Source organism: Gobius niger (genome assembly GCF_951799975.1).
Source record: "Gobius niger genome assembly, chromosome: 10".
Classification (NCBI taxonomy): Eukaryota; Metazoa; Chordata; class Actinopteri; order Gobiiformes; family Gobiidae; genus Gobius; species Gobius niger.
This window is the reverse complement of record NC_136861.1, coordinates 26,987,050-26,996,585: the sequence shown is the minus strand read 5'-3', so window position 1 is coordinate 26,996,585 and position 9,536 is coordinate 26,987,050. Positions and strand designations below refer to the sequence as shown.

Sequence of the window (9,536 nt, the reverse complement as noted above, 5' to 3'; positions counted from 1 at the left end):
CTGATTGGTGGAATCTGATGTTACAAGAATGTTACAAGCATACCTGGTCTCCTCTATTCTAATCTTCTGAGTTTTTGATTTTTTGTCAAAATTATATAAAAAAATAAAGGCATGACATATTTTGCGTTACATCTAATGAGTCTATATCATATATTCGTTTCATCTTGTAAGTTTATCATCTGAAATTAAGGAACTTTCGAACGATATTCTAATTTTTCGAGTTTCACCTGGTCATTGTTTAGTAGGAATTGTTTCCCCCTTGTGTGGACCAATTCTTGATTCGATTTTTGGTTCATGAGATAAACGTTTCAAAACAAACAAATGCTTTCCACACTAGGAACATTTGCCAAAAAATAAACCACGTTCAATGCCAGAATTCCACTCCAAATAAGGGACTGCTGGCCATCGATACCGCAGGAATGGTTCACCAAGGAGCTGATTGACTTAATTACAAATCTACTAGTTGCACAGCCCTACTTTTTTAATCAAATTCCCAATAATTCTTTCCATAGAACAAACATTAATAGTTGTAAGGTACAGTGATGGTGTGCATTTATTTCATCTCTGTTTGAAACTACTCCTCCTATGACTTGTTGTGGTATGTTTTCCACGTGACCAGATCAACCTGACCATAGTTATTTGGTCGATAACTCGTGACGTCACTCCCACAGTGCAGACTCCTGTGCCCACTGCGCATGCGCGGGGGGAGTTTGCAGGAGTCTGGCTGGTGTTGATACTGCAGCTGATGATGTGGAGGAAATAACGGTGCGCGCTTCCTCCGCACTCACATTGCTCATATTTAACGATTTCACAATTTAACGGGTACTATCTCAGTTTTCTCATTTTTTTTCTTGTCAATTCCGCCGCTCTTTGTGTTTTATCTTACCAACAAAGCTAACGTCGGGCTACATTAGGCTAACATTTGCTAACGTTAACTAGCTGACCCTCTGCTGCAGCCACCTGGCCGCTCCGAACAAGGATTTCTAAACTCTCTTCACTATATTTTTATCCTTTTTTATTTTTAACACAACACCTTGGACGGGATTTACTTTTTTTTTACACATTAGACTGGCTTACATGTGAGCTAAATTGATGAATCGATTCAAAGCGGCCAGCATCAAACTACTGAGGAGGTAAGTGTGCAATCAAAACAAAACGGCTTTTCTGTAAAGCTTTGCAAAGATCTGACACTGAGCTAAAAGTCAGTCATGTCTCTTCTTATCACGTATGTGTGTTAAGTGTCCTCCAGTCCTGTAAAATCGTTGTGTTGTCTATGTTTTTTGTTGCGATCAGTCCACTTCTGCGGTTTGCTGATGCCTGATTGAACACCGCATCAATGGCCTGATGTTCTGTGCACTTTCAGCCTGAGGATTCAACAGCGTGGCACAATGAGAGCTGCTGAATCGATTGGGGTCAATGTACAATGCATGTTTTGAAACGTTGCCACGGGTGCAGAGAGGAGGACTGATGGGCTGCCTGCCTTTTGGCCTTTCCCCATACAGCGAGTCTATTAACCCCAAAGCTTTAGGCTCAGATCAGACCAGTAATGTGACACTTTCTAGCCCTGGATTTACATGGGAAAGAAGATGTTTGTATTCTGATCACTTGTGTTCCTCAACACACTAATATCATGCGTATTATTCTGTATCGGTGCCAGTTTTTCCCCATAAGTAAAGGAGACTTGTGGCCCCTACATTGTCTAAAAATAAGATGCATTGTAAATTGGTATCCCAAATAATACTTTTTTGTTGTTAACATCTAAAGCTTGGATATCCTGATCATACAAAACATGTTTGAAGATTAAATACTATCATACATTCAACGTTACTAAAAAATACATTGTAGATATAAAAGTGGTATTAGCACAACGTGTGGGGTAGTATACACTAACTGCACATTAAAGATCATTTATGATTGATTGATGATGTCAGTCACACAGCCCTCCTAAACACCTGGATTAAGTCACCTGGCCTTTACAGTGTCCTGTTTCCCAGTGACACGGCGATGTGTTTCAAGTTACTGCAGTGACACAAAGCTTTTGTGAACAAACATGACTCATCCATGTCAAGTAACGGCCTATATTTAGCTGATGGTGAGCTGGGAGCCTAGACTCCTTATTATATTAGCTTGATCTGTGAACAATCAGATTTGTGCCTTCCCGGAATCAAGAAAAACGCGTTTGTTAGACTTTACAATAAATTATGCCACATACGTATACCAGATGATTTGTAAAATACTCTCTTGACTTGATCATTCTTAAATCTGTCTTAGATCTGTCTAAGGTACCACCACAAAGTACACAGTTGACAAGTTTTTTGCAGCCTATTGACATGTGTAAGTTTGCACCAGAAAAGCATTCCTTGCCATCAGAGGCGAGTTGTGCATTATGTACTTCAGTAACATTTTGAAGTAATTGTACTTTTCAGACTAGTATACACACATTTACCCTATAGTACTTTTTACTTCTGCTTGAGGAAACTTATAATGAAGTAGCTGTATTCTGGCTTGAGGGAAAAAATAAAAAAGTTACTTGTTCCACAGTGAGTAAATCTTTAAGTGGCAAAAGTTTCATATTGACACAGAAAACAGATGTAGTTTGTGTTTCATGTACTTCATTCTAATAATTTGGCTGGCATTTCAGTCAGATTTTTATTTATTTATTTATTTGATAGGGACAATGCATATTAATGAACAGTTGCACATGAGCACTGTAAATATGCCAGATTATAGCAGGGCTGCTAATTTCCATCTGTAGTCCCTAGGCAGGCAGCACATACACAATTTACAAAATGTGACACAAATCACTATATGCAATAACAGCTAAAAGTGTTCACAGGCCTGTTTTTTTAGCCACTGTTTAAAACGTGCTTTAAAAGTGGCCAGAGTTGGAGTCTCTCTTACTGATAAAGGGAGACTATTCCAGCACTTGGTGCCTTTTACAGAGAGCACAGTCTGTCCAAAGGAGGTTTGCCTGTGTGGAACCTCACGGTCTCCTCGAGCTGATGCCCTGGTGCCCGTGATCCCACTAACAGACTTTGGTTTAATGAAATCCTGCAGTCATTTCATGTTTTGTTTCTCATAATTTATGTCACTACTGAATTGTAAATCAGACTTTTTACAAACTGTTACTCAGTAACTCACAGTACTCGAGAAGCATTTTCCACAGGTCTTTTTTATACTTCTTGATTAAAAGTAAGGTTACTCTTACTTGAGTCAATATTTTAGCTACTCTACCCACCTCTGCTTGTCAAATCAAAATGTTACTGACACATGCACAACACATGCACAGGCGCAATGATTTCTGGTGACCCCAAAAGTGCAAAGTCAATCAGACTTGCACTAATAAAAAGTTTTTGCATCTGGTAACGGGTCAGTAATGCATCCTATTAGATTTAGAAAGGGGCACTTTAGATAATGGGTATTTACCTATTTCTCATACACTGGAAATGGGTGATGAAGCCACCTATATAGTAGATTTGTTCGAAAATGCACAGATTAGGTTTCTGTCTGGCTGAAATGAGATGAAAATCTGAGCTGAGGATGTTTTGGAGTCATTTGTATTTGGCACTGCCTTCAGTCTCCTCTCGGATGAGCGAGCGAGAAAGCACAAGAGGAATTGGGTCAGCTGCCTTCTGCTCGGAGCTGTCACGGATTCAGCCTCACTCCATCCACCCACACAGTTTGGCACATGTGTATTTTCACCATACCATCGCTGCACTCCCAGTTCCATGTCAAATGTCTCCCAAATTTGTTGTCAGTTCATGGATATTTGCTTTGCATTGTATTGGTGTTTCATATTGTTCATTGTTTGTAGCAGGATAACCTAAAATAATCACCCGTTCTATTTCATCCCCGATTCATAGAATCGTAATTACATACGTAACTTTCGTCTTCTCTTGTGCTGATCAGATGAGTCGTCTTTGGAAGAGAGACATACCCCTGTCACAGAGGTTGGGCAATGACTCTCTGGCCGCTCTGGCCCCGGGGCCCCCAGCCACTGTGGCCCCGAAGGGCTCCAACACATCATGGATCCCAGAGGCCCCTGTGGTCACCCCCGAGGAGCCCTTCTTCCTCATGACCTCCACAGCTCAGACCATCTCAGGCGTGTTTGTGTGGACAGCTCTGCTCATCACGTGTCACCAGGTGAGCTCTCCTGACCAAACCGGTCACTTCCTGCAATGACTGATAACACAAAGCTTGAACTTTCTGGTCTTCATTGTCTCTCCAAAAGGGGAGCAAAAAGACTAAACTAAAGGAAGACACGTGAAATATCACCGCTGACATTGTAATAAAGTCATCTTGTTTCTAGGGGTAATCTGTGGTCATTTCAAGGACAGTATTTCCTTGAGTTCACACAGCAGGGAGGGATCGAGGCCTTTATACAGATGGTGCTTCACTATAATGTTTGGTTAATGCTCAGTCCTCATGTTGCACTCTCTATTCTCCCATTATGTAAGTGAGAGCTGTGGAGCTCTGGGCCATTGTTGAGGGCTTGTCCTTCATTGTCCGCGGTCTCTCTTTACACACAGTCAAAGGCAGGCTCTCTGTTGCTCTGGCAACAGGTGCTGCCATCAACGAACAGGCCATATATGTGCGTTCATGTTCAGAAGGAAGTCGAGTCACTTGGCAACCAGGGTGGCCCGTCTGGGATGGTGGTGGTTTGAACAGGGTCATGTGTCTGTGTTTGCGGGCCAGTGCAGGTGTTTGGGGGGTTAGATAGAGCCGTGAGTGTGACAGACCCAGCCAGTCGGTCCCGTCTTCGGTGGCTGCTCTCAAATGGAGCGTTGAAAGAGCCAGATCAGTTTCACCAAACAAGCACACACAAGGCACTGAGCACACAATCACCACCACAGCATTGTTCACTGTGGGCAAACAGGAACTGGTAAAGGAGGTTTTATTACCTACTGGAAGTTTACAGATGAGCTGCAAACAAAACTCACATAACGCTAAGAAGGCTGAATGATAATATGACTGGTCATAATAAACATTACGAACAAAGCAAGGCTAGAGAGCCGGTTGTTGTGATTTACAATTATGTAGTTTGATGGGATAATCCCTATGAATTTTAAGCAAGTGGAGTGACTATTTCAGAAAGAAAGGTTGTGGCTCTGCAAGAGAGAGAGTTTCATATTCGAAGGATTGAATTGGGACCTGTCATGACTCTTTGGTACAGTACGGTTGCACTATCTCTTCATATATCACATCCTATACCCAATGCTATATGTTCAATAAAGAAGTGAAAGAATAAACATGACAGAAATGTCATCAGGAACAACTAGGTAAAAATGTTAAATCTGAAATATTTGTGTCGCGTATGTTCTGATAAGACATTAGTCCAAAGTGGTACATTAATGCTAGCTGTAACTTGTCCCTTCTCAGATCTACATGCACCTGCGTTACTACAGCTCCCCTAACGAACAAAGGCACATAGTGAGGATCCTCTTCATCGTCCCCATCTACGCCTTCGACTCCTGGCTCAGCCTCCTCTTCTTCACCAACGAAGAGTATTACGTCTACTTTGACACAGTGCGAGATTGTTACGAAGGTGAGCCCTGGGCCGTAACTGCAAACTCATGTCTGTTGCAGTGGTTCTCCTCACTCCCAACAAGAGCCAAGTGTGAGATTTATGGCTTTTGATAGCCCAGTGGCAGATGGCCTTTTCCAGAGTCTTCATTTATAGAGGCGGACATCTTTGTGCTTATTTCTTTTGGGTCTACGCCGTGTGCAATGGATTAGAAAGCTGTCTCCTAGCAACTGCACCAAAATGAGCTAACTCTTCTACTTTATGAATGAATGGGGAATACTGTGACACTAAACCTATATATTCTATTGAATTTGTTAGCACTGTAAGATTGATTTTGAAGTGGTCTTGATTAATGGAATGATGCTTCTCAAAAATAACAATGTGCTATTCTTTTGTCATCCGATTATAAAACAGTGTATAATTCTCGCATTCTCTTGATCGTGACAGCTTTTGTCATCTACAACTTCCTCAGTTTGTGTTATGAGTATCTGGGAGGGGAAAGTGCAATCATGGCGGAGATCCGGGGGAAGCCCATCGAGTAAGTTTGATTTGATTCACACATTACGTAACAGAAATCACTGCTGTGTCTTAACCATCCTGTTGCATTTAGGTCCAGCTGTATGTACGGCACGTGCTGTTTGTGGGGAAAGACGTACTCTATTGGGTTCCTCCGGTTTTGCAAACAGGTAATGGACCTCCCAAGAAGTTTCAATATAAAGAAAATCATTTGCAATCTTAGTATGTTTCCTTCCTGTGTGCGTTGTAGGCAACTCTTCAGTTTTGTGTTGTTAAACCCTTGATGGCGATGATTACGGTCATCCTTCAGGCCTTTGGGAAGTACAGAGATGGATACTTCAGGTAAGTGGCAATTTCTTTTTATGTAGAAAACCTAATGACTCTCTAGTTTTGACCTCAACATCCGCTTTGATATGTGTGTGATCTTTTTATTAGTTAAACCAGGGGTGTCCACTTTTAATTGGCCTGCTACAAATTCTAAAAATATAATTGATTTTTTATTTTAATTTTTTTATGCTTTTTGAATTTATATAAAATAAAATAAAATAAAACATTAATAGAAAGCTGGGATGAAGGCTTTACTTTAAGCATATTCAATTAAAATGAAAAGTTAACATTTTATTGAATTGGCTTTAATACAATAGAGATTAAGTTATATTTTTTTGCATGTGGCCCTCAGTGAAAAAAGTTTGGACACCCCTGGTTTAGACGTTCATGTTGGCTCAGTGTTTGACAAAAAACACATAAAAATAAAACCAAATAATGAATGGTTCATAGTTGTATGTTCAATGCTGTTGGAAATCCTTTATAATCATGCAAGTTGTGCCAGGTTGGTTGAGGTAAACTAACAGATGCGTTAAAGCAAGGTTTTTTGGCCTGCACTGATATGCCAAACTAAGTCAAACTACTGTATTTCCTTTTTGTCTCTAGTGTGAACAGTGGCTACCTGTACGTCACCATCATCTACAACATCTCCGTCAGTTTGTCACTTTACGCTCTCTTCCTCTTCTACTTCGCCACGCGTGAGCTGCTGATCCCGTACAGTCCTGTGCTTAAGTTCTTCATGGTCAAGTCTGTCATCTTCCTCTCCTTCTGGCAGGGTAAGAGCAAATACAGCAGGTTTAGAAAGTTTTCTTCCTCTTATTATGTTGTATTGTAGTGTATGTAGCTGCAGTTCGCCCCCTGCTGGCTTTATTTCTAACTGCATTCTATAACATCTTCAAACCTAGGGGTATTTTCAAGGTTATATGACAAAATATCAGCGTAAGGTGTCCTAAAGGAGTTTGTAAAGCCAAAATAAAGCACAACATAGGACTTTAACAGATAAAAAAATCAGAAATCAACATAACATCGGGCTATAGATACTTGCTAAACTCCAGTCATGCGTACGGTTGTCGGCTATTTAAATTTTAATAAACTGTTTCAGGGATGTTGCTGGCCATTATGGAGAAGTGCGGTGCCATCCCCGAAATTAACTCCGCTGACGTCTCTGTGGGAGAGGGGACGGTTGCCGCAGGATACCAGAACTTCATCATCTGCATTGAGATGTTCTTCGCGGCCGTTGCTCTGCGCCACGCCTTCACCTACAAGGTCTACATGGACAAAAGGCTGGACTCCTACGGTAAGGGAAACGGGCCGACTGTCATTGAAAGATGAGCATTTGTGTGATGGGTTTCGGCTACTGCGACTATTTTTAATATGCCTAATATTTCTGTTTTTACATATTTCACACTTTTAGAATCTGACTTGATAGTGTTGTCTTGTCTTAATGCTACACTTAATCTTTATCTGGACTCTGCTCTTTTCTCTCACTCTTGGCGGCTCTCAAAGGCTCCTTTCCCATATACGGACAGTACGGTAGGTCAAATGTTGGTGTCATCCTCAGCTTTTGACCTCTGTTCATCATTGAGTTGGTTTTATTGTGGCAAAATCCTCTAACATGGTGTTTTTTTTTTATGTTATGTTGTATTTTTGGTTGCCCTTTGTTCCACTGGCTCCAGTTTGTTTAGTTTATGCGTTCTTTTCCATCTGAGAGCATATCATGTTGTATGTTAACACACAAAACAGACATTATAAAGAAATATGGAATGGCCTCCCGTTACCATATGCAGTGCATTAGTCTTAACCCCTAATTGCACTTTACTATTAAACAATGTGGTGTTAGGGAAGACATGGCTCTGATAACACGGATGAGAAATTAGATTATCAATTTGGAAATCATCCCAAAGGTGTGAAATTGCCTGCAACTAATTTCAGTATAAAATAGGCTGTCAGCCTTTACATGCTGCTGCCTGACTAATATATATTTCTAAAAGGAGAAGGTTCTCAGTGGTCAGCTTACCTGCCGTTAATATAACATAGAAATGTTGATTTAAAATAACATTTAAAAATGAAATTATTTGTGATTTATACTGTTCCACTATGTGTCTATATAGAATTCGGTTTGTGCTCCCTTCATCTTCTCTGTATTTATTTTTTTAAATGTTCACCTCATTGTCCATCTTTTATAACAATCTTTTTGTGACTTGATGTGACTCAAACTCACTGCCGTCCCTCCCTCAGGCCGCTGCGCCCCGATGAAGAGCATCTCCAGCAGCCTGAAGGAGACCATGAACCCCGGGGACATGGTGCAAGACGCCATCCACAACTTCTCCCCGGCCTATCAGCAGTACACGCAGCAGTCCACCCTGGAGAGGGGCGGGTGCCCGCCTCTGTCCCGCAGCCACAGCAACATCAGCACCAGGGGGGACAACGAGAAGACACTGCTGCTCAGCTCGGACGACGAGTTCTAACAACCAAATAACGGTTACTCAAGGCAAATCGGGTCTTTTTGCTACTTAAAGGAAGAGGGACAGGTCGAAGTGTGGGTTTTAAAGTGAAATCAGGGTCAGGGAGTCGACTTTATGTGGGGATGATGGTAGGAGAGGCCCAAGATGTTATGTTATACTTTTTACAGGGTGGGTCACCTTGACATAGGATGCTTTTGTCATAGAGGCCAATACTGACGAATTTCATACAATGAGTTCAGATAGTTTTCAGACTTCTTTAAATTATTTGTAGTGTATTATGTAGCAGGCTTGTGTTATTATTTTTTTTATTGCATTCTACGCTGATTTAAATAAATAAATAAATAAAATAAAAAATCCATAGTGACAGAAGTACTCAGCTGCAGACCTGCAGGATTCCATTGCTCAATCATAGTTTGTAAAAATGTAGGTTTGTGGTACGTTCCATTCATTCTCCATGATGCATAGATGCAGTGTCAATATAATAAAGATAAATGAAGTTGTATAAATACTTCCTGAACCCACTGTGTTTAGATGCACATGATTCATTTGACCGTACTTGTTCTAACTGTGCCTGCTGAAGCTACTTACAAACCACGAGTGACCCACGACAGTTCGAAGTGCCATCTTTTAGTGCGACGTTTGGCCTTGATTGTTTTGATACTAATTGTTAGTCCACACACCTCCCTCTCCTTTTGCCAAGTCTGCCT

The 9,536-nt window shown here is 41.0% G+C and overlaps 1 protein-coding gene across 2 annotated transcripts; it reads left to right on the top strand.

Moving 5' to 3' along the window:
- Window positions 1-850: 850 nt before the first annotated feature.
- LOC306969393 (transmembrane protein 184B-like) lies at window positions 851-9,153 on the top strand. 2 transcript variants are annotated; one of them, XM_079565011.1, is made up of 10 exons: window positions 851-1,133; window positions 3,910-4,143; window positions 5,380-5,545; window positions 5,972-6,062; window positions 6,135-6,210; window positions 6,291-6,382; window positions 6,971-7,140; window positions 7,467-7,661; window positions 7,871-7,897; window positions 8,603-9,153. In XM_079565011.1, exons 2-10 carry the CDS (start codon window positions 3,910-3,912, stop codon window positions 8,830-8,832), a joined length of 1,281 nt encoding a protein of 426 aa, XP_079421137.1. In that variant the 5' UTR covers window positions 851-1,133; the 3' UTR covers window positions 8,833-9,153. The 2 variants fall into 2 exon arrangements, with proteins under 2 accessions (XP_079421137.1, XP_079421138.1); XM_079565012.1 differs by lacking the exon at window positions 7,871-7,897.
- Window positions 9,154-9,536: the final 383 nt, after the last annotated feature.

Bases quoted from the DNA above. Each gene is read 5' to 3' on its own strand.
- LOC306969393 (XM_079565011.1), top strand. From the start codon at position 3,910: ATGAGTCGTCTTTGGAAGAGAGACATACCCCTGTCACAGAGGTTGGGC. The intron at 7,141-7,466 runs GTAAGAGCAAAT...AAACTGTTTCAG, and splicing joins CTTCCTCTCCTTCTGGCAGG to GGATGTTGCTGGCCATTATG. The intron at 7,898-8,602 runs GTAGGTCAAATG...TCCCTCCCTCAG, and splicing joins TCCCATATACGGACAGTACG to GCCGCTGCGCCCCGATGAAG.